This window comes from Cynocephalus volans, chromosome 11 (genome assembly GCF_027409185.1).
Source record: "Cynocephalus volans isolate mCynVol1 chromosome 11, mCynVol1.pri, whole genome shotgun sequence".
Taxonomy (NCBI): Eukaryota; Metazoa; Chordata; class Mammalia; order Dermoptera; family Cynocephalidae; genus Cynocephalus; species Cynocephalus volans.
Window position 1 is genome coordinate 52,815,088 of NC_084470.1, and position 24,349 is coordinate 52,839,436.

At 38.9% G+C, this 24,349-nt stretch overlaps 1 protein-coding gene across 1 annotated transcript in view; it reads right to left on the bottom strand.

Moving 5' to 3' along the window:
* Positions 1–24,349, bottom strand: part of ULK4 (unc-51 like kinase 4) — a 574,722-nt gene that overhangs the window by 382,647 nt on the left and 167,726 nt on the right. Inside the window, exon 22 of the mRNA XM_063114672.1 lies at positions 20,794–20,921. Within this exon, the coding sequence (XP_062970742.1) occupies positions 20,794–20,921 (128 nt within the window). The remainder of the gene's footprint in view (positions 1–20,793; positions 20,922–24,349) is intronic.

Below are 24,349 nucleotides of genomic sequence, written 5' to 3' on the forward strand. Positions count from 1 at the left end.
TCAAACTGGATCTCAAAGTGGTTGTTGCAATTTACTCCCACTAGCAGTGTACAAGTTCCATCTGAGTTACAGCTTTATACATACCTAGTAGTATCAGATATAATTTCTACCCATCTATGAGGTCTAAAATGGTATCAGGGTGGTCTTAATTTGAATTTTCATAATTATCAATGATGGCAAGCATATTTTGATATTTCTTTGCTGCTCATATTTCCTCTTTTCCAAAATGCCTATTCAGGTCTTTTGCTCATTCTCCCTCTGAGTTGTAGATTGTTTGTTATTGATTTATAAGCATTATTTATATGGCCTGGATCTTTTCCCTTTTCTTCCTCTTTCTTATCCTCTTTCTCCTTTTTTCTCCTCCTCCTCCTTTTTGTCTTTCATGTTGAAGTCCTCAGTTCACCAGAAACTGATTTATTATATGGGTTGAGGTAGAAATCTAATTCCATTGTTTTGTTTTATTTTGTTTAACACAAGTGGATAACCACTTGCTTGGTACTATTTATTGAAAAGGTACTTCTAAAACTAAGAAATGAAGGGGAAGGCATTAAAAGAATAAGTATTTGGCAAAATCTGATTAAGAAACAGGTTGATCCCTAGATTCCCAATTCATCTAGGTGACTGCCACTAGACTTGCACTCAGGCAGAAGTCTGAACATTCTCTAAAGAAAATAAAACAGAAAATCTCTGGACTGGGAAATAGCAGACCAAGTTAAAGAGAGGACTACCAAACTGAAAATAGGGAGACTAAGTGAATTTATGCTCAGTGAATACTAAGACTTCAGTTCCCTTCTCCCAGTGGGCTCCTGCAATTCTGTCAAGCAGGCCCCGTCCATCCAGGGGATGACTGAAATGTTCTTCATGTGCTCTTCTTTGGCAAAACTAACTGGCCCAAGAGAAACATCCAGAGATGCTGATGCTAACATTCACATAAAAAATGCCTATAAAGATGATCTTAGTGTGAAGATCAATGTCAACAAAATTTACCTATGCATCGAGAACTTCTAAAATAGGCTGTTGTTCCCTCAACTTTTAATCATAAGGAAAACAAACTTTACCAGATATCTGACAGCCTGGCTTCTTTGCTCAGCATGTGTGCTGATATTCCTCCATGTTTTTTGTTGTTGCTGCTATTCCAGTGTGTGAATATACTACAATTTATTTATTCATTTTGCTGTGGATGAACACTGGGATGTTTCAATTTATGAATAGTACTAAGCTTATCTTATGCTAGACACATATAAATGTTTCTACTGAGTATACACTTGAAAGTATAATTGCAAGATCATAAGGCATGCCTAGATTCAGTTTAATAGACAATACTGATCAGTTTTCCAAAGTGATTATGTCAATTTACACTCTAACTGGGAGGTATGAGAACTCCAGTTGAGGAGTTATTCTGAATTCTCTGTCAGACATTTCATAGATCTGCTGTTCTCTGTTCCTCTGCATCCATTGCTTTTGCTTTGTTTCCTGTGGTGGTGACATATTTCTCTGTTCTTTCTCCATCTTTGTGTCTTCATGTTGATGTCTGGACATTTGAAGATACAGCTACCTCTTCTAGGTTTTATAGGTGTTCTTTGGTTGTGTTAGACCTTTACTGGTTAAAATCGTAGCTTTGTCTCTGGTCTGTAACTTTAGTTCCTGTTCTGTAGTAGACTAATAGCTACCACCACCACGGTCTACACAAGAACTAATGTGCTCTCCTGTGGTTAGTTCCCAAGCTGGGGAAACATCCTGTGGGGACCAGAACTTGAGCTCTGTGTTGAGCTAAATTGCTGCTTTGCTGATTCTCTGGGAAGGGTGGTTTTTTTTTTTTTTTTTTTTTTTGCAAATTGTTAATCACTTCTAAATCTGGGCTGTGTGGAAATTCTGACCTGGGACTAAGTCTTTCCTGTAGATTGCACCCCCTGCAGTTCCATCGCCCTGAGCAATTTCCACTGAGACCAGATGTCCACACTGCACCCAATGTTCCTCTGCCAGGCCAGCCTTTCATCTGCATTCCAACCACTTCCCATGGGGCAGGCCATGTATGCATCCCTCAGGATAACTCACTGGCTTCTGGGTGGTTCCTTCTCCAGTCAGTTGAGGCCACTTGTTCTTATGTGGGCCCAGGGGAATCATTCCAGTGGCTCCTTATGGCCTGTGGTCTAGTATGGTGTGCTCTGAAACCATCCTCTCTCCTGCAGACTCCAAGCAGGTTTATGTGAAGGCTGCTTCTGCACCTTTTTCCAGCTTCAATCCATGTGCAGCATCTACTCCCCACCTCAGAAGCAGCCAGAGCTCAGAACAATAGGCACCATCCATACACCCTCTCACACCTTCACAAACTCCTCAGGTCTCTCTTCCTCTTCCCTCAGCTCCAGTTGTCCCAGGATGGCAGTCTTTGCTATTTAATAGTTGTAAAGTGGTTAATTGTGGTGAGGAGTGACACTGAGAATTGTCTATTCTGCCATCTTGATGACGTCCCTCCCTCCTGAAGATATTTTCATTTGCTATCTACTGGAAGCTCATTGTTTTACCTTTCCACATTTAAATGTGCAATCTATCTGAATGGACTTTTTTGTACAGTGTAACAGGGGTAAAGTTTTAACTTTTTTCCTATATTGTAATCCATATAATCTAGCACCATTTACAGAAATCACATTTCCCCAGAGTTTTCCCCTATGTCCCTTCTGGTCTTCTCCATGTTTTCCATCCTTTTGTCTCTCTATACTGATCCCAGATAACTCCAGTATACTGACTCTATTCAGCTGAGTCAAATCTGCTGTTAACCTAATCCACTGACTTCTTTCAGCTATTGTATTTTTCAGTTCTGGAATATCCATTTGGCTCATTTTTATAGTTCTAGTTCCTTTCTGAAATCCTTGATCTTTCAAATTCCTTGTATATGTTAATCACACTTACTTCAACTCCATTGTCTGTATCCCCTGTGGATACTGTCTCTTGTTTATCTTGGTTTTTAGTTATTTTACCATATCATCTTATCTCTTCAAGCCTGGTTATTTTCCAATGAGTGTTAGACTCCACACATGAAAACCAGAGAGCTATTTTGAGGCCTGGGGTTAGACTTCTCCAAAAAGGATTTATACTTGTTTCTGGGAGGCAGCTAGGGCACCAGTAAGACTGAATCACCTTAATTCAAACAGGGATTGAGAAGATTCAAAAGTGGGCTTCTCTCCCCGTTCCAGGAAATTCTCCATGTTAACAACAGGTATCCCAGAAACAGAGAGCACAGAGAAAACAGAATTGTTTACCTTTTGGCAGTCAGGGAATCCAAAAGAAATCCTACCAAAATCTACAGAGTATAAAAGAGCAAATTCACACTGTCTATAAAGAATTTATTTTTCTCTAAAATTTAAATTATCCATTATAAAACTGAATAATGTCTTGCTTAATTATCATAGTTCAATATATCTTCTCCTTAAGGCAAAAAACTATTCAAATCGTTTTCAAACACTAGTACAGACTGTTAACACATAAGAAAATATCCATTAGGTCTGCAGGGAAAAATAAAAGACTGATAGATGTACAACAATACAAAAGTCACTCTAGAATGATGTTCCATTTCTTCATGCTCTCCCCAATGCCTCCCCATTACAAGATGTGTTTTCACAGGCTACAGTAAAATAAATTGATTTTATTGACAGGGGAACATTATTTTAAAAGCATTCACATTCTAAGAAGGAAATAAAATGTGGAAATATTTAAGTGTAGTATCCATAAACACTTTACAATTGTCCTACAACAAAACTGCAAATGATATTGCAAATGATATTTCTTAGTGTTCTATAAGAGTATTGAGTTAAAAAGACCAACACTCTGAACAGTTATATAAGTAAATTACAAGTGAACAAGATCCACTCTTATCCTCCCCACCACCACCTGTGTAGAGGGATTATTTCTCCCCAGGACTTGCCTGTTTCTGAAACTACTACCTCCTTCCCCATTTCCTTCCATTTGTCTCTGTAATTCATTCCTGTGAATCTGACCACAATTTTCTTACTCTCATCTCCATAGGAATCCTATGTTCATTCTACACACATCCACCTTTATGCTTCCCTCATCTACCTTCTATAACACCCTCCTGCTATATACCTCTATGCCTCTCAGGCAAAACTTGCCACATCCTATGCCTGTTTATATTTCCAGTACTTATACAGCAGTGCAATACCTAGAGTAAAAATGAGCTCGATGAAGACAAGGGTGATAATGTTAGTTTACTCATTCAATAAATATTTACAGTATCTGCTATGTGCAAGCACTTTTCCAGTTGATGTGGATACAACTCATGAAATGTATATTCAAGTGGGAAGAAATGGACGATTAACAAATAACTAACTAGAAAATTGTTTATGTGGTCGTAAGTCCTATGGAGAAAATTAAAGAAGAGTAAGGCAACTAGTCACTTGTCGGAGAAAAGCTCTCTGACAGGATGCCATTTAAGCACAGACCAGAAGGAGTGAAGAAGCAAGTAATGTGGAAACCAGGCAGTTGGAAGGCACATGCAACACCCCAAAGACAGGCACACGCTTGATATGTATGTGTGTGGCTGAAGCACAGCATAAGAAAAGATCAGAGAGGAAACCAGTCTCCAGACCACATAAGGCTTTGTAGGCCTTGAATTTTATTCTCAATGATCCGATTTGTGGGTTAAAAGTACCACTTTGGATACTGTCATAATGTAAGATGGAAGACCAGTTAAGAGGGAACTGTAATAGTTCAGATGAGAAGTTATGGTGGCGTGGCTTTAGCTGGAGTGGTAGCATGAAAACGGTGTGAATTGATGAGATTCTGGATATCCTTTTAAGGTACAAATAATTAGATCTGCTGTTGATTGGATGTGAGAGGAGTCAAGAATAACTCCATGCAGTTAACAACAAGAAGAACAAAGCTGCCATTTATTGAGATAGGTAAAGACTGCTAGTTTGGGATAGAAAAATCATTATTAGATATCAAAGAATAGATATCATGTTGATATTCAAGTCTGAATTCAGAGGTAATGTCTGGGCTGATAACACTAATCTAAGAGTAAGCCACGGCTGGATGGTATTTAAGGCCATTAAATTAAATGAGATCACTTCAGGAGTGAATGCCCGGTGACTGAGCCATTGAACTAACAAAGAGGCTGGGATGATGAGGAAGGACCAGCAAAAGAAAATGAGAAAGTGTAACTAGTGAAGGATGAAAAAAAAAGTGCCCTGGGTGCCAAGTAAGAAAGTACTTTAAGAAGGAAGACAATGAAATACTAGTTTCTGGTAAACTAGTAGTTAGTTAGATTATTCAGACAGACGTTCCCACTATAAATAAAACAAAAATGAAAAGTGCTGAATAAGATACTATATATATATATATATATATATATATATATATATATATATATATATATATTCTCTTAATACATAATCACATCAATTATGTAGGTTACAAATGAATAGAGAAAAAAAGCCTAAGATGACCGTCTACTATTATATAAGAACATTTGGTTCAGATAAAAATTTTTAGTTATATCATACATGGGTGCAAAAAGGGCTGTCTCTAAAATCATTTAAATGTAACAGAAGATGACATAGTCTAGAATACCTTGTCAGATGATGCAGAAGAAACTCAAGGAACCAATGTCAAATATGTTGTGATGACACTTCAATAAAGCAGTTTAAAAAGATCTGTGTGTTACTTGTGGGAGCTAATAAAAATAAATAAATAAACATACAAATGAATGACAGGTGGGGAAGAAGACACAACAATTATGACAATTCCTTGGTTTTGTTAAGACAAGTGAACAGATATGATGTTGATATGGGGAGTGAAGAGACAGAGGAGGGAAAAGGAGGAACTAGTAAAGGGACACGAAAATCAACTGTATTGTATATTGATAAATTAAAATAAAAAATAAATAAAATTTAAATTTTTAAAAAACATATAAATAAATAAAAAGATTTATGTGGAGTATTGAAATAAATTTTATGAAATGCAAGACTATAAAAAAATTTTCTAAATCAGTACATTATTTTTAATATGTAATTGTAAATACATATGTTTAACCATAGTAATAAGTTAAATATTTAAAGTTAGAGGTGGATATTTGTCCATTTCATCAAATTCCTAAAAAATTAACATATTTACCATGGTCCCTCCACCCCCCAAAAAAGAGTCTTTTTTGGACCTTTCACTGAAAAATTAGGCTTTCATATAATCAGATGGCCTTAAATTCAACTAAATACAAGACGTTTTCATCAGATTACTCTAGCTTTTGTATAGAAAGTAAACTATTGGGGGGAAACAAGACTACAAGCAGGGAGGCCAGTGTCATAGCCAAGAAAAGATGCTGCTGGCTTGGTGGGGGCAGTCTAGATAGAAAGTAGTAGATAAAGTTGGCGGGAGGGATGGGCGTGGACATCTTTTGGAGGTGGAGTGAGTGCTGGAAAGAAAATAATATGGATTACTCAGAGATGGGGCTTGAGCAACTGGATAAAGAGTGCTACTGAGTGTTTCTGAGTATAGGTGGTGTTTGAAACCACCATATAAGATGAAATCACCTGAGGACAGTAATGAAAGGGAAAAAATGAGTACCTGGGATGAAGCAAAAAAGTGAGAACTAGCAAAAAGACTGATGTGGGAAGAAAGCAAAGAATGTAAAGTTCCTACTAGGAACTACAAAGGCAAATTCCAGTTCAAGTCAGCAAGTTGAACCCAACCATTTTACCTCTCCTTTTTACATATTCCCACTGGAAACCACATTAGCCCTAAAAACAGGAAATTGTACCATTCACAGCCAGAACCTTTGAAGAATTTCTTAAAGGAAATGGTACAACTTAAGTAGATTGATGCAAAGCCCAAGCACACACAAAGGAAAAACTTGCCTGGGGAGTAAGTAGAACTCTAGCAGCAACCCAAGCCCTGAATGGCAGGAGAACAAGACAAGTTTAGACTTAAGGGCTGATAAAAGGAGGTGAGTTTTTCAACCCTATGAAAAAAAATTTAAAGGAATTGGGTGCCAGCAAACCTGGCACAAAGGCCATGCTAACTAAAGAGTGAGAATCACAGGGAGATTGCAGGAAGGAAATTTTTAAAGCCAAGGGATGACTTCATGAAGTGGCATTTGAAGAATATTAATCTGACAGTGTCACAGCTAATGAATGGGCAATTAGGAGTTACAAGTGTGCAAGTAAAGAGGAGAAACAGAAAGGAACACAAGAGAAAAGAAGTGACTGCCTTGAAAATGGTATGAGTAGAAGGTAAGATTCCAATAGTCTATTATTGAGACAATGGCACATTTACATAGTAAGAAGGTAACTATATGAGTTTTAGAAATGGATACCTCACACTCCTTGTTTTAATTTAATCCTCCTTGAAGATACCATCAACCCTGCTCCTCCTGTCCCCATTCCCCTGGGATAGATACCCTTACTCCCACTGAGTTCTAACTGAGCTCTATGTGCCCATTAGTGGATGACTATACTGTCTGTTTTTACTGCAGGTCTTCCCATGAGGTGCGCTACTAGAACAAAACGTAAACTATCCATCTCGCTTGGATAACTTCACAACCAGTTCCTTGCTGTGGCCATACACTGTTTACAGGAAATCAAAGTCCCACACTTTTCTTTGCTCCACTCCACTCTATACCCACTTTATCTGTCTATTACATGTTCTTTAACTTACAACTGCTGTTTTCCCCCATGCAAGAACAATTTGTACTTTAAATATGGGATAAATTTTTCTTCCCTTCCATCACCCTGCCAGAATCCTCAAGCAAACTCAACAGCCAATTTAATGCCTCTATTTGTAAATAAAGCTATTGTCTCTCAGCTTATAGTGGCCAGGTGACAAATAGAGTTTGAGTCCAAATTTAAATTACAGTGACCCCAGCGCATCTATGGACCTACTCTGTAATTATTTCTCTATTACCTAAACATGTAACTGGAACAGACATACTTAGCAACTAGCGGAATCCATACATTGGCTATCTGACCTATGAGAGTGAGGGCCAGTATGATAAAAAGAAACAAATCAAGTCTGGAATGTCCCCTCTCTACCAAGATAGTAGGCCATATCAATAGAAAATGAAATCATAAAAATTAGTACCAACAACAAAAACTTGAATGGTACAGAGGTGATAACACAAAGGAACTTCAAAAAGTTCATGGAAAGATTCACATCAACTTTTAAGTCTATTTTTCCACAAACTTTTTGAAGTATGCTCATATTTATTACATCCCCATTTAAATTGTCTAATCTTGGAAAATGACTGTGATAGATCTTGAAGAGTAACAGTGGATTATCCAAAATATAAGCATGTTGTGACTGTAATTGTACCTGCAATTTCAGATGTAATATCTCTACCCAAGCAAATCAACACAGCCCTAGCATCTTAATTGCTATAGACCTGGCAAAGGCTGTTTTCTCTGGACCAATTTGGAAGAACCACCAGCATGTGTTTTCTTTTACTCATCAATTCATGTTCACTGTCTTGTCTCAGAGATATGCCAACTCTCCTGCTCTTGGCCATGAAACAGTCTGCAAAGATCTGGATCACCTTGACATGCCACCAATCATTACACTTGTACATGATTTTGGTGACTTTAAGCTGACTGAACCTGAGGAACAGTGGACAGCAAGTACTTTAGTTGGCTTAGTAAGACACATGAGAGAGCGATAAATCCCATAAAAACTCAGGAGCCTACCACTTCAGTGAAGTTTCTGGGGCTCAATGGTCTAAAGCACATTGGGACATCCCCCCAAATCAAAGACAAGTTATTATACCTTCTACTGACTAAGACCAAAAAAGAGGCATAATGATTGGTGGGTTTTTGTGAATTCAGGAGGCAATACATACCACCTCTGAATATATTCCTCTCACTCATTTTCTGAGAAACTCACACACTTGCTGGTTTCGAATGGAGCTGTACTGAGTAAAGACTCTGCAGCAATTCCAAGTTGCAGTACAAGCTGCTCTGCCAGTAGGGCCTTATGACCTAGCATATCTAGTACTACTCTGAGTGTCTCTGGCAAATAAAGCCCCAGGGAAGCAACAATAAGTGAATCACGACATAGACATCTGGGGGTTTAGAGCAAAGCCCCATTCTTGTCTGTGAACTATTATTCTTCCTGAGAAACATCCCCCAATAGAGAATGAACACGTGACTACTGACATCAAATGATCACATGATGTGAGTTATCTGTCATTAACCTGACTCACCAAGCCACTAGGTTGGCCATGCACAGTGGTAACCCATCTTCAAGTAGGTTGATCAACATAAGAGATTTACCTTGAAAAGGTCCAGAATATAATAGTAAATTGCATGAATAGGGCACTGCTATTGGTTAAATGTGTCCCCCAAAGGTTCATGTATTGGAAACTTAATCACCAATGTAATAGTATTAAGAAGGTGGAAAATCCTAATTGAAAGGTGGGGCCTTTTAGAAGTGATTACATTGCAAGGACTAGGCTGGCCAGTTAGCTCGGTTTGGTTAGAGCACAGCCTTATAACACCAAGGTCATGGGTTCAGATCCCCATACCACCAGCCACCAAAAAAAAGGAAAAAGACTGTGAGCACTATGCCCTTTGAATGGACTGATCCATTCATGGAGTAATGGGCATGGTCTGATGACTTTAAAAGGAGAGCAAGTGAGGAGTTTAGCTCTCTCTTGCTCATGTCATTCACCATGTGATACCCTGCATCACTACAGAGTCACCATCAAGAACAAGGCCCTCACCAGATGTGTTCTCTGACTTTGGACTCCCCACTTCCAAAACTGTAAGAAATAACTTTTATTTCTTTACACATTACCCAATTTCAGGTATTCTGTTATAAGCAAGAGAAACAGACTAATAACAGTTGCTCCAATTCCTTCAATACATATTCCTCTGCACTGCCTCTACTCAATCCTGATTAAGAATTGTTTGTGCTATGCTATCTATCCTAAGTAAATCATTGTACAGTGTGTACATGTATTACAACAATATACTGTGCCCCATAAATATGTACAAATAAATGTTAAACTATTTTGAATTTAAGAAAAAATTAAAAATTAAAAAAAAAATTTTTTTTTAAAGAATTGTTTATGGGCTGGCTTGTTAGCTTATTTGATTAGAGCACGGTGCTGATAACACTAAGGATCAGGGTTTGGTCCCTAAACTGGCCAACAAGAAAAAAAAATTATTTATGACCAGTTGACTGACAAGGAAAAGCACTGAGCTGAGTTAGTAAATGGTTCAGTACAATAGTCTAGAACCAAATGGAAGTGAACTGCTGCATCACAAATCTAATCAGAAGTGTCCCTGAAGAGGACATCCTCCCAACGAGCATAACCTCAAACAATACATTTTGTTGTACACTGTGTTTCAATTGAGATTATGGTTAGAAGTACAGATGCATGCTGTTTCATGGCCACTGTTTCATGGGCACTGTCTAATAGCTTAGTACAATGGTCAGGGACTTAGATAGAACAAGATTTGAAGACTGGTTACAAGAAGTTCTGGGAAAGAGGTATGTGGATAGACCTCTCAGAATGGGCACAAAGCATGAAGACATTTGCATAACATGTGAATGTTCACTAAAGGGCATCCATTTCAGAGGAGGCTCTCAATAATCATGTAGACAAGATGACACGTTCTGCAAAAGTCAGTCAAGACTCTTTAGCCACTCTAGGGCTTGCTCAACTGGCCCACATACAAAGGGGCCAAGGTGGCAAAGATGGAGGCTACTCATGGGCTCAGCAAAAGGAATGTTCCTTACCAGTGATTACCTGGATACTGGCACTCCAGCCAACAAGAAAAACCAATGCTGAGCTCCAAGTGTGGTTCCATTTCCTGTGGAAACCAACCAGACACCTAGTAACAAGTTGGTTTATGAAAGGGGCAGCAAACTATCCCCACTGAAATAAATACATATCCTGGATATGAATTTGCTTTCCCTGTCCATAAGCTTCTGCCAGCACAACTAAGTGTACGCTTAAGAAATGCCTTATTTACCATCATGGTAATTGATATCATAATGCATCTAATCAAGGAACTTATTAATAGCCTAAGAAGCATAGTCATGGGCTCAAGCCCATGGAATTCAGTGGTCTTAGCAAGTACCCCTTCATCCAGAAGCACTTGGCTTAACGGAAAGGAGAAATGCCTATGGAAAATTCAGTTAATGCTGACAGCTAGGAAGCAACATGCTGAAAAATTGTGTTCTATCTTAAAACATGAAGTATATGTTTTGAATTAGCTGTCAAAATAAATGCTGTTGTCTCTCCAATAGTCAAAACACACAGGGCCAGGAATCAAGGAGTGAAATGGGAGTGACCTCCTCTCTGTTATACCCAATAGTGATTTTTGCTTCCAGTTTCCATTACTTTGAACTTTGCTGGATTGGTTCCAAGGAAGAAGTTTCCACCAGAGGACACAATGGCAATTCCATTAAGTGGAAGATCATTCTGGGGACCAAAGAGGGTTACTCTCCTGGTTCGAGTGAGTGATTGTGATTACCAAGAGAACACTGGGTTGCTGCTATACAGTGCAGATGAAGCAACCAGAACCTGGTATATTCTGAAGAGTCTCTAGGTTGTGCCATGTCTAACAACTAATGTTAGTAACAACCTAAGCACCAAAGGAAAGGCAACTGCACTGAGGATGCAGATCTGGCAAGTACTTTACACCCTAGAAAAGTACAAACCTGTTACTGGAGTTTATTTTAATAGTGAAACTACTAAATCATAGGGATTCCTGATACACATCACAAAAATGCCCTTAAAAAGGTAGCCTCACCAACTGGATAAAAAGTTGTCCCTCTGTCTGCACTTTGGATATAATGGCAGTTTTTTCCTTACTTTGACAATATGATGGATAGAAACACTATTTGGTTTTTTAAATTTACATTTCTTTGATTACTAATGAGGCTGATTATCTATTCATATAATTATGAATCTCTTTACAGTACACAGCTTACCTATTACGTATGATGCAAAAATTTACAGATTGTGTTGGCATATAAACTTTATTTATGATTTTGGGGGGATATAAAAGTTTCTAATTTATATGTAGCTAAACGATCAGTATTTCTTTTTATGGTTTCTTTTCATTGCTTTTCTACTCAGAAAAGCTTTCCTTACCGATCTTTAAAGATATTTTCTTTCAGCTGTTTATGGTTTCTTTTTGGTATATGATTCTTTAATCCATCTGGAATTGACTTTTATATGGTATAAGCAGAGAAAATGATTTTTTCCCACACAGTTAATGAATTATCTTGAGTAGATGTTTCTTTTTTTAAAAAAAATTTTTAAATCAAAGCAGATTTTTAAATTTCAGTGATTACCATATTATAATAGCAATGCCATGGGTAAGGAAAAGAAAACTCTAGGAAACCTTGATCTATCAGGAGGCACTGACATTTCAGGCTCACAGCAAACCAATAAAACGAACTTACAAGACTATTCATCCTCTAAAAGGGTTATCATTTCCAGAGACATATAGGCCCTATTTTATCACCTGTCATATTCAATATGAGTATAAAGCCATTTGAAGAAATAGGTGGTCATTTGGGGGCTATCGTATCATTTTTATCTGATCCTGACAGCTCAATTTCACTGCCTGTCTCATGCTAGATAGATTTGTGAGCTGACATCATAGAAAATGTGCTAAAATCTAATCCATAAAAAGCCAATGGCAATGATGGTAAGCAGCAAAAATATCTGCATAATGTAGCAAAGGTCACTGTGGGCTCCTGATGTGAGGCTTCGGTTCTCAGGCAAATGGACAGCATTACGATTTTCTCAGCACTCCAACTGCTAGTGCAGTTTTAAGGGACAAGGAAGGAAGGAAGGAAGGAAGTTTCCATATAAACTCATCACAGAGAATTTTAACATCTCTCTAGCTAGAAGGCTGCTTTCTTTTGCACACCTTTATATTCAACCTTACATTTTATATGCACACTAGTACCTGGGCTGCAAAGCACAAGGAACAAACACCAACTGTTTCCAGAATCTGTACTGGCTGCCTATTTGTTACTGAGAATAACTTACATTAACAAATTTAATCTGAAAGCCTCAAAAAAATGTGGACTCTCACTGCCTTAATCCTTCAAAACCACTGATACTTACTGCAAACATTTATTTTAGTTTGGTTTGTTTTTTTTCTCCTTCATTACACCTTTTTTTTAATTATAGGATTGAAACATGTTTATTATTAAAGCCTAAAAATACAAATGAATGAAGATAAATAATTTCCCTATCCTGCCTTCCTCATATAACCAATTTGGTATTATTTCTCCAAGCCCTTCTTTTTTTTAATGAATTTTTATATGAATACATGCAAACAGAAGAGTTTTGCCATTTTTGTTATTTTACAAAAATATCTTCATAATTAATGTATCTCTGTCCTTCCACCTTTTCACTTACCTATATATAATGAACATTCCTCCAATCTAATCAAATGAATCATTTATATTATAGCTATTATCATCATTCATTGAAGAACTTCAATACCAGTGAATATTAACTATATTAACCAGGTATTCCCAGTAGAAATAATGCTATGTTGAACATCTCATGCATATATCCTGAACAATTCATATTTTTATTCCTAGCAACTAAACAGCAAATACAGCCCTGTTAAAAGTGATGAGTATGTATTGTTAATACTCATAGATATTTCCACATCACTTTCCAAAAAGTTGCAGCAACTCACATTTCCATGAGCAACTGTTTAAAAGTGACTTTGGATTTCCAATTCTGCCAAGACGGAGCAGCCCCGTTCCTAGATGGTCCTCCCTCTTTTAACGAAAAATCTCTAAACAGAGTATATATAATGCAAGCATAGGGAGACTCTGCAATGAAGAAAGGTGGTGGACTTCCTAGAGAATGTAGTATTTGAGAAATGATGTGGAAGTGAGTCTCCTTCATTTCCTTATTGTCTCTCATATATTCCAATAGAGTTGTACAGAAGCCTCCAAAGCAGAACTACCCCCCCCAAAAAAAAACTCCAAGAAAAGCCTGTTTCCCCTCGCCAAAGGACCAATAAAAAGATAGCCTAACAACAGAAAATCTGGCATTACCTACCCTACTCTGGCAATACACTAACAGAAAATCACATACAATCATCCTCCCCCTCCTTCAGTTTTAGCAGGATCAGTAGAGGAGTTAATCGTTCACTTCAACTCCTACCTCAGGAAAGCAGATGGCTCATCCAATTCCCCAGCTAAGAGTCTGGGCAAGGCCTAACAGGAAGCTAATTTTCCATCTCCTGCCAGGAGGAAGCAGACAGCAGTGACCTGATACCCCTGCGGAGGTAGTGTCCAGGAGACTGAGCCAACAGCTGACCCTCCATTCACTGTCCAGCAAAAGCACACCAATCTCCAGTTTCCCTGTTGGGACAATTTCCCAACCAGCAGAAGCAGGCAGCAATCTGAATCCCCTAGTAGATTAGCGTCAGTGAAGCCCAGTGACCAGCAACACCACCCCTACCCGGCAACATGATTTAATGACACAGAGCAAGATGAGGACCCAAGTCTCCTAAGATAATAATTTCAGTTACCCATGGTCAGCTGTGGTCCGACACTATTAAATGAAAAATTCCAGATAAATAATTCATAAGCTTTAAATTGTGCACTTTTCTGAGTAACGTGATGAAATCTCTCGCCTTCCTGCTCGGTCTTGTTCCCACCAGCCCTGGGAGGGCAGTGACAGCTGCTGAGGGCCGGCCCAGACCTCGCCTGCCTGCCTGCCAGATCAGCAGCAGCAGCACCTTGTAGCTCACCGCCGTCTTTCACAGACTCCATTCCTGTGCTCAGATTTAAAAATGACTGGGGCCCAGGACCACCCCAGACATGCTGACTATAACTGGTACACGTGTGGCCTGGGAACCAGAATTTTTAAAGCCCAGAACATGAATCATCCCTTTGTCCAGAGTGTCCATGCCTAGTCACTTAGTAAGTGACCCTTAGTCACTTAATAGCCATCTCAGTTATCAGATCTACTGTCACAGTATTGCACTGCCTGTGTTCAAGTAACCCATATTTTACTTAATAACGGCCCCAAAGCGCAAGAGTAGTGATGCTGGCAATTCGGATACACCAAAGAGAAGCTGTAAAGTACTTCCTTTAAGTGAAAAGGTGAAACTTCTTGGCTTAATAAGGAAATAAAAACATTGTATTTTTCTTCAACCTCAAAATACTGAGGTTGCTAGGATCTACCATAAAATTCATAAAATTGTGAAGAAGAAAAAAGAAATTTGTGCTAGTGTTGCTGTCATATACTAAACTGCAAAAGTTATGGCCAAAGTGCATAATAACTTTTATTATAATAAATTGTTATAATTGTTCTACTTTATTATTGGTTATTGTTGTTAACCTCTTACTGTGCCTACTTTATAAATTAAACTTTATCATAGATATATATGTATAGAAAAAAACACAGTTTATATAGGTTTCAGTACTATCCACAGTTTCAGTTATCCATTGGGGGTCTTGGAATATATCTCCTAAGAAAAAAGGAGGACTACTGTACTATTATATTTAAAAGCACTTTAAATATCTCTTCCCTGGGGCATTATACCAAAAATCTGATACAGCGGTTATTTTCAATTTTTAGAGATTGCTTTATTTTTATCATTTTTCTGTGTTTCTTTTTTTTTTTTTTTTTTTTTTTTTGGCTGCTAATCACTATGGCAATGACTTTGGTGTTATAAGGCTGCACTGGAACCAGCTGAACTAACCAGCCAGCCCTGTTTTCTAATTATGTAAAACATTTACATGATTCTTAAGTCTAGACCATAAAACAGGTACATTCAGAGAAGTATATATAACTCATCCCTGCCCCTGCTCCCTATGCTCTTCCTACCCCTATAAATTTCCATTTTTGTTAATTTTTTTATTTAACCTTCCACTCTTTCTTTTAAAAAATATTAGCAAAAGCACATCTTTCCTGTTTTCACCTCCTTTCTTAGACTACTGCGCCTTGCATTTTCGGGATAATAATATATCTCAGAGATGATTCCATGGCCATATACAGAGATCTTCCTTGATCCTTTGCACAGCTGCATAGCCCTCCACTATGGGGATTGTGATAGGCAGAATGGTAAAGATGCCCCACCCCCCAGAATTCCCCCCAGCCGAATCCCGGCTGTTCAAACACTAATCTAGGTACTACTGCAAAGGGGTAAAGTCCCAATTCAATTAACCTTAAGATATGCAGATTATCTGGGTGAGCCTAATCTAAGAGACCTTTATAAGCAGAATATTTTCTCCAACTGGTGGCAGAAGAGGGAAGTCAAAGATATTTGAAGCATGAGGGGGACTCAGGGCATGAGAAGTATTTTGCCAGAAAAAAAGCTAACACCTATGTTGTGAACTGCCAATGGAAAAGAATGACAACCTCTAGAAGCTAAGGGCAAACCCCAATCAAAACCCAGCAAGAAAATGGGGACTTCAGTCCTACAGCTGCAAAGACATGAATTCTGCCAATTATCAGTGAGCTTGGAAGAGGACTCATAGCCTCAGATGAGAATCGCAGCACCATCCAGCACCGTGACTCTATCCAAGTGAGATGTAAGCAGAAGATCCAGTTATACCATGCCCAGACTCCTGACCCAAGGAAACTGTCAGATCAATAAATGGACATTGTCTTAAACCACTGAGTTTGTGGTAATTTGTTACAATAGGAATAGAAAACTAACGCAGGGATGACCAACACTTCCCCGGCCAGTCTCCTGGTGCTAAATATTTGGGTAGTTTACAGTTTTTTTGCTGTAACAAATAACGTCTTGTGCATGTATTATTTTACTTCTTGGCTAATACATCTTGGGACACTGTATCCTAGAAGTGAGATGGCTGGATCAAAGGACTAATAAATAATTTTTCTATATATTGCCAAATTCCTCTTCATATCACAATATTTTGCATCCCACATGCAATGTATGAGAGTACCAGTTTCTCCACAGCCTCACCAAGAGAATACATTGTCAAATATTACACAACCAATGCATTAAGTGAGAAATGGTATCTCAGTGTAATTTTAATTTTCACTTCAATTAGAATGAGGGAGATCTAGCATTTAACTCATAGGTTTAAGGGTCATCTTCATTTCTTTTTCCACAAACTGACAGTTCATGACTTCTGTCTCTGTTTCTGCCTCGTCCCTTTTATCTGTTGGTGAGTTTTGGTTTCTGTCCTCCATGTTAAAGGATTCTGTCAAGTATCTGGTGATTCTTGATTGTCCATTTATCTTTTAAAATGAGGCACTGTAGCATGGTTGGGAGTTTGTGCACAGGAGTGGGGCTTATGACAAATAAGCTCCACAGCACGACACTTCACTAGCTACAGCTGGGACACCCAAATTTCAGCCCCTATGGGGCTTTTATCGGGAATCAGTCAGCTCCCCCAAGAGGACTCTCCAAACTCTGGCCAATAGTATATAAGCTAGACTGCTAACAGTCTGCAAGTCAAGCAGGAGAAGGGGGCTGTGGTCCTCACCCTTCAAAGTAAACTGACTTTTCCTGATTTTCCACCAGGCACCTCATCCCCCACCCAGCAGTGTCTGGAACCCCCACATCTGCAGCCTTTGCAGTTCACACTATGCAGAATACATTTCAAGTCTCCAGCTGCAGTGGACGAGGAGTCTCCTGAATGTTCAGGGTGGGGAGGAGGGCTGAGGATCAGATCTCCATGCCAACTTCCCATCATCTTCCTATCTTAAACCTCACCTCCCTCTCACGCTGCCTTCAGAGGTACCTGGTACCCCAATTCCCAACCTTTCCAGAGTTGTGTCATGCAGTAATCATGTCTCATCTTAGCCTTTCCTCTTATAGACAATAAGAGATCTCAGCAGTCTCCATTACGCTAAATAAGTGAACATTCATCTGTCAGCTTTCCAGCTTCCAAAATACAAAGACAAGTTAACATTTGTCTGTGTTTGCCACCTTTGTTTTAACTCCTTTACTCTGATTTGAGTCCAGCATCAGAAGAGAGCGTGTTCAACCACATGACTGCTATGATTCCCTTGACTAGAAATTCTCTCCACCTGTTCCTTTCCTCCTCCTGGAATTCTGGCACTTTACATGTGAGGTCTCCTGGACCTATAATCCATCTTTCTTATTGTTTTCACATGAATTTTCCATGTCTTTGTTATCAGCTCTGTATGATTCAACGTGTTCTTTCATACTGCCTCTCAAAGCACCAATGCCATCCCCGACAGAGGCCATTTTCTTTCAGTTCTGCTGACTTTCAAAAAACTGCCTTTAGATAGAGGTTTCATTAACTGCTAAAGTTCTTTTCTGTCTCTTGCATTAGTTCTGCCTCAGTAAGAGCTGCCTACTCTTCTTGTTCTTTCTCCTTCAAGCACTGTGTCTCCATAAATTGGCTGGGATAAATCTCTGCCTACTGACTTCTTCACCTACTCAGCACCTGATCAGGACAGGTGTGGCAAAGAAACAGGCAATAAGAGGGAGCTGTTCTCTTCAAGGGCAGGAAGATGAAGTGGTCGTCCCACAGCCTCACAGACTGGGGCAGATTGGCCCCCTCATCATTTCAGTCCTGCTTCAGATGTCCTGGGAATAGGACTGCAGGCCCCAGCCACTGCATGGAGAAAGTATCTGCATTTTGGATGCTGCAGAAGCCCTGAGGTCTAGCATTAACCCTAAGCTTAGGCACCCAAGGACATCATCTCTGCCACACACTACAGGAAGAAGAGAGCCCACCTCATCTCTCCCACAAGGCTAAGCTCACCTGCCAGGCCCCCTCTCTACACTCACCCTGCTTGTTGTGTTACTCCAAAGAGAAGCAGAGTGAAAGTCAGGGTCAGGGACCTGCCTTCAGGCTACCATCTCCCCACCGCTGCTAAAGGTTCTATATTCATTCAGAGACACAGAGGTCACAGCAATTCCCCTCAAGAACTGCAAGTGTCATGCCTAGGCTCTGAAGGTCTGAGGAGTTTAGTTCCTTCCAGTTCAAGACTTTCCGGAGTTGAGGTTATAGGGGGTATTTTAGATAGTGTGATCAGAGTGGTGCTCAGAAGAAGTAACCCTTGAACACAGACCCAAATGACCTGAGGAAGCCAGCCATGCAAACGTCTAGGGGAAGAGATCACAGGCACCGGAAACAACTGAGAAAAGCCTTGAGGTGAATACAACAGGCTTAGTGTTGTCAGAAAGCAAAAAGAAAAACAATGTGCCTGAAATGGAGTGAACACAAAGAAGAGTTGGAGTAGACAAAGGCTAAGAAGTTGGCAGAAACTACATGAGGCAGGGCAGGGCAGGCCATGGTGAGGAGCAGGGGTCTTATTTCAGCGTGATTGGATATGATTGGAAGAGTCTGAGCAGGAAAGAAAAGATGATTCACAGTGTGTAGATATTCTAGCTGCTATATGGAGAATAGACTGTGAGTACAAGAAATGATTTAAGAACATCTGCTGAAGTCTACACTAGTTGTTCTGGTGAAAATGATGGCAAACACAAGGGAAAAACAAAAGTAGCAAAGCCAGTGGTGAGGCCGTTAAAAATAGACAACAGCGACTTCAGCTTCTGGCCATAATGGACTAATGGAGACAGGATTCACCCACCCATTTAAAGCACCAAAAAATAAACAAAATATATGAAACATGAGTTTTCAAGACACTGGACATAAAACAATGAAGAACAGTGATCCCTGCAATTGGAAGTGATTTATCTGCAATGTAATGACATGCTGAAAGGCAAATAACAAAAGTCCACAAAGGCCTTCCACATGATGAATGTGCTCAATTAAAATCATGTGCTCATGAATTGATTTTCGTATTTGGAAGTACCTTTCTGTGTGAAAACATTTTTTAAAGATAAAACATAAAATCACATTAGAAATCAGCACTAACAGATGAACACTTGCAATTGATTTGGTGATGGAGACACTTTGACCCCCAATTAAGCACGATGTTACTGCTCCTCCCCCGCAAAATGAATTACCTTATCAGCAGACCTGTATTACAAAAAAAAAAAAGCTGTACTCAATTATTAGCAGCATTATTTTATTACTGCAATAAAATTGTGTGGAAATTTGTTTTCTCTCTTCTTAGGTAAGTACCTACATAATATCCCAATTTTGCCTCTTGACCTATAAAGCCTAAAGTATTTATTGTCCAATTATTTACAGAAAAGTTTGGCAACTGTTTTTTTTTTTTTTTTGAGTTTGATCAATCTCCAGCACTTCCAGGCTCTGCTCACTATTCCACAACAAGTAAAAACCTTGATCTAGAAATAGACATTAAACCATATTTTCAGGGATCCTCTGGGCTTCAATGGAGCATGGATTGGACAGTTCAGAAGATGTTAATCAGAAAGCATCAGAGCATGAAGAGAACTTGAGGAGCATCCAGGACAGCTCTTACCTTGAGAGGAAGGAGTTGAAGCCCAGAGAGAGAGAGATCTGCCCATTCTAGGACCGCTCCCTAAATTCCCAACCCCTCCCTGCTCCTCCTTCTATCTCACAAGGCTGCTCCTTCTGAACCTTCAACTAATTCCAGAATTATACAGTAATGCAAACAACCAAACCACTGATCCAAAAATGACAAAGATACAAACCAGAACTATCTTTAACATTCTGTCTTGTCCTCAAATCTAGAATAACAGGTATTCCTCACCCTGTTTCTGAGGTCTTCTCTGTGTTCTCAGTGCTTCTAAGCTGAGATTATAAGTGAAATATTAAACCCTTGAAAAAATTTAGAAATTTCAATACCACGTACATAGAGGCCAAGAAATACCCTATGAAATGTATATACAACTACTAATAAAACAAGCACTAAATTGAAGTTAGTGATGAAACCATCAGAGAAAATCTTACCTTGCTTGACAACTGAGCAGCAACATTTCACGGCTGTAAATCAAAATATACAGAAGAACTAAGAAGGCTTTTGCTCTAATGGAAGTTGAGGGGCTGTCAAGTAAACGGATAATTGTAGAAACAAAAACCTGTGGAAGACATGTTAAAATTTTTTTGAGAAAACATGAAAAAAATAGGGTAGTCTCAATTCTCAAAGTGAATAGATTATAATGATCATACAAATGGCAGGAAGTAAAATACTATCAGCTGCTGTTTTATTAGCAATTTGTGCCAGACCTCATATAAAAATTTTAATATATATGTATTCTCTCATTATGAGATGTGTTTATCACATTTAAGCCTGAAAATTAGTCATAAAAAGTTGACAATATTATCCCCATATTAAAGAGAAAAATGAATCTTGAAAACTTGAGCAATTTTCCCAAATTCACAGAGTTGGATTCAAATCCAGGCCAGTTGAACAACAAAGCCTGCCTCTTGACTACCCAACCACACAAATGGAAGTGTGGCAATAAATAAAACAACTGGCTGTCACAATTGCATGTAGATATGAGTCTCCGAGCAAACCTGCCTATATAGAGATCATATCTCTAGTCTATACATCTGAGGTCTTCTTACCAGACATAAAATAAAAACAGTACCCAATACATGACACAAAAGAAAAACCTATACTCCTATAAATTCTGTGAGAAGGACAGAATTTACCTTTACCATTGCCTTATTGTGAAGCACCATTATGAGGGTGTATTAGTCTGTTTCTGTTGCTTATAACAAAATACCTGCAACTGGGTGATTTATATAGAAAACAAAATTTATTGCTTACAGTTTCTGAGGCTGGGAAGTCCAAAGTCCATCTGGTGGTAGCAACAGTGAACCAAGGGGTCTCAAATTGCAAGATGGTGGAAGGAGAGAGAGAGGGGGAGAGAGAGAGAGAGAGGGAGAGGGAGAGGGAGAGGGAGAGGGAAAGGGAGAGAGAGAGAGAGTGAGAGGGAGAGTGAGAGTGAGAGAGGGGGAGAGGGGGAGAGAGGGAGGGACGGGGGAGAGGGGGAGAGAGGGAGGGACGGGGGGAGAAGGAGAGAGAGAGAGAGAGAGACTCTCCTCTTCTTTTAAAGCCCTCAGAACCACAACCCTGACCACCATTTTTTTTTTTTTTTTTGTCTTTTTCGTGACCAGTACTCAGCCAGTGAGTACACCGGCCATTCCTATATAGGATCCGAACGCGCGGGGAGCGTCGCCACGCTCTCAGCGCCGCACTCTCCCGAGTGCGCCACGGGCTCGGCCCCTGACCACCATTTTTAATCCATTCACTACTGCACGGTCCTACAATCCAATCACCTCTTCAAGGCTCCACCTTTCAATTACCATAATAGGATTTCCCACCCTCTTAACTTGTCACAGTGGGGGCCAAGTTTCTAATACATATAACTTGGGGGGCACAATTCAAGCTTCAATGAGTTTTGAGGGGACATAATTCAATCCACTACAGAGGGTACTTCAAAAAATTAATGGAAAAATAGAATTAAAAAATAATATAAATCTTTCCAAGAACTTCTTGAAGTACCTTCATGTCTTCCCTGAATTACTACAACAGGCTTCATCTAACCTTCCTTTCTTCCATCCAGTCTACAAGTTGCAGCCACAGTGATCTTCTATAACAGCAAATATGATTATGTTATTCATCTATAAAATATTCTCAATAGTTAGCACAACCACTGAGATGAAGCTAAAACTCCTTATCATGGCATACAAGGATCTTCATGATCTTTTTATTATCTTTCCAAAATCATTTATCACAGCATCACTCCTCTATCTTCAACTCTCACCCTGAGGAAATAAACCAAGATGAGACTATTGAACACAAGAAAGAGTCAAAGAAAATCCCAGGATGACTGCAATGTGACAGCCTTAACCAGATAGAGGGCAGGCTATCCATATAGTAGATCTGGTCTAGGCTCTAGGAAAGATCTCTTTAAGGGAAAAAACTGATAAAACATCTGATGCATCTGAATGTAATCTGAAAACACGAAGTGATGTAATAATAGAAAAGCCCACTGAATGCTGATCTAATGAAAATTAATAGACTGAGTACATGTATGTGGTGGGGACTGCCTTGTGTCCTACTTGAAAATAAACCCTAGACAAATCTAAGACTTAAAAAACAAGCACATCGGGGCTGACAGCTCAGTTGGTTAGAGCACAGCCTCCTAAAAGCAAGGTCGAAGGTTCAGTTCCCCATACCAGCAAGCTGCCAAAAAAAAAAAAAAAGAAACAAAAAATAAGCACAAAATAATTCAAAGATCTAGAAGAAGCCATAGGAAATAGAGATATATACATACCTATATACATATTTATACATATTTAAATCTCAGAGTGGGGAAAATATTCATAAATAATTTATTAGAAAGGGAAAAAAAAGCCTGAGAAATGTGAATACAAAAGTTAAATTCCATATGGAAATAAAACACTATACAGAGAAAAAGGAACCACATAAACTAAGGAATATATCTGCAGCACATTTTATGAATAAAGGAACAATTTCTTTATATATATATACATCAATACCAACAACCAAAAACTAAAGTAAAAAACTAAGAGCCCTAGAAACAACTGAAACCTCTAATCTTTTCCATATAAAATCACATTAGTCCAGGATAATTTAAGATATTTCAAAAAGTACAGAACACAGGAGGCAAGTTTCATGTAAAGTTGTTCATATAAAGCTATTTCATATAAAGACAACAAAAAATGAGAAAACGTTTCAGCTGATAAAAATTCTCCGATTCCACCTGCTGTGGCCTAAATATTTGTGCCCCTAAAATTTACATATTGAAACTTAATCCCCAATATATTAAGAGGTGGGGTCTTTGGGAGGTGATTAGGTCATGAGGGCACCACCTTCATGAGATTAGTCCTCTTATAAAAGAGGCCCCAGGGAGCTTGTTTGTCCCTTCTGCCATGTGAGAATGGGCACTTACCAGATACATCTGCTGGTGCCTTGATCTTGGACTTCCCAGCCTCCAGAATAATGAATGATAAATTTCAGCTGTTTATAAATTACCCAGTCTAAGGTATTTTGCTATAGCAGCCCAAACAGCCTAAGATACCACTCAACCAAAACAAAACACAAAACAAAAACAAAAAAACAAAAACATGAAGCAGAGATAAAGTGTTAATATAACAGCTCAATCTGAAGTAAATATTATTAAATGTCATTTATAGACATGAGAAAGGTCCAAATCAGTTAGTCATGCAACACAAGGAACCTATAGGCAATATACCTTAGGAATACAAATGCAAAAATTCTTCATCATAATATAAGCAAGGTGACTCATGCAATACAGTATTCCCTCCTTATCCTCAGTTTCAACTTCCATGGTTTCAGTTACCCTTAGCCAACTATGGTCTGAAAATATTAGATGGAACTCTCCAGAAATAAACAATTCATAAGTTTTAAGTTGTGTGCCATTCTGAGTAGCATGAAGTCTCGCACTGTCCAGCTCTGTCCTGCTTGGGACATGAATCATCCCTTTGTCCAGCATATCCACACTGGAGACAG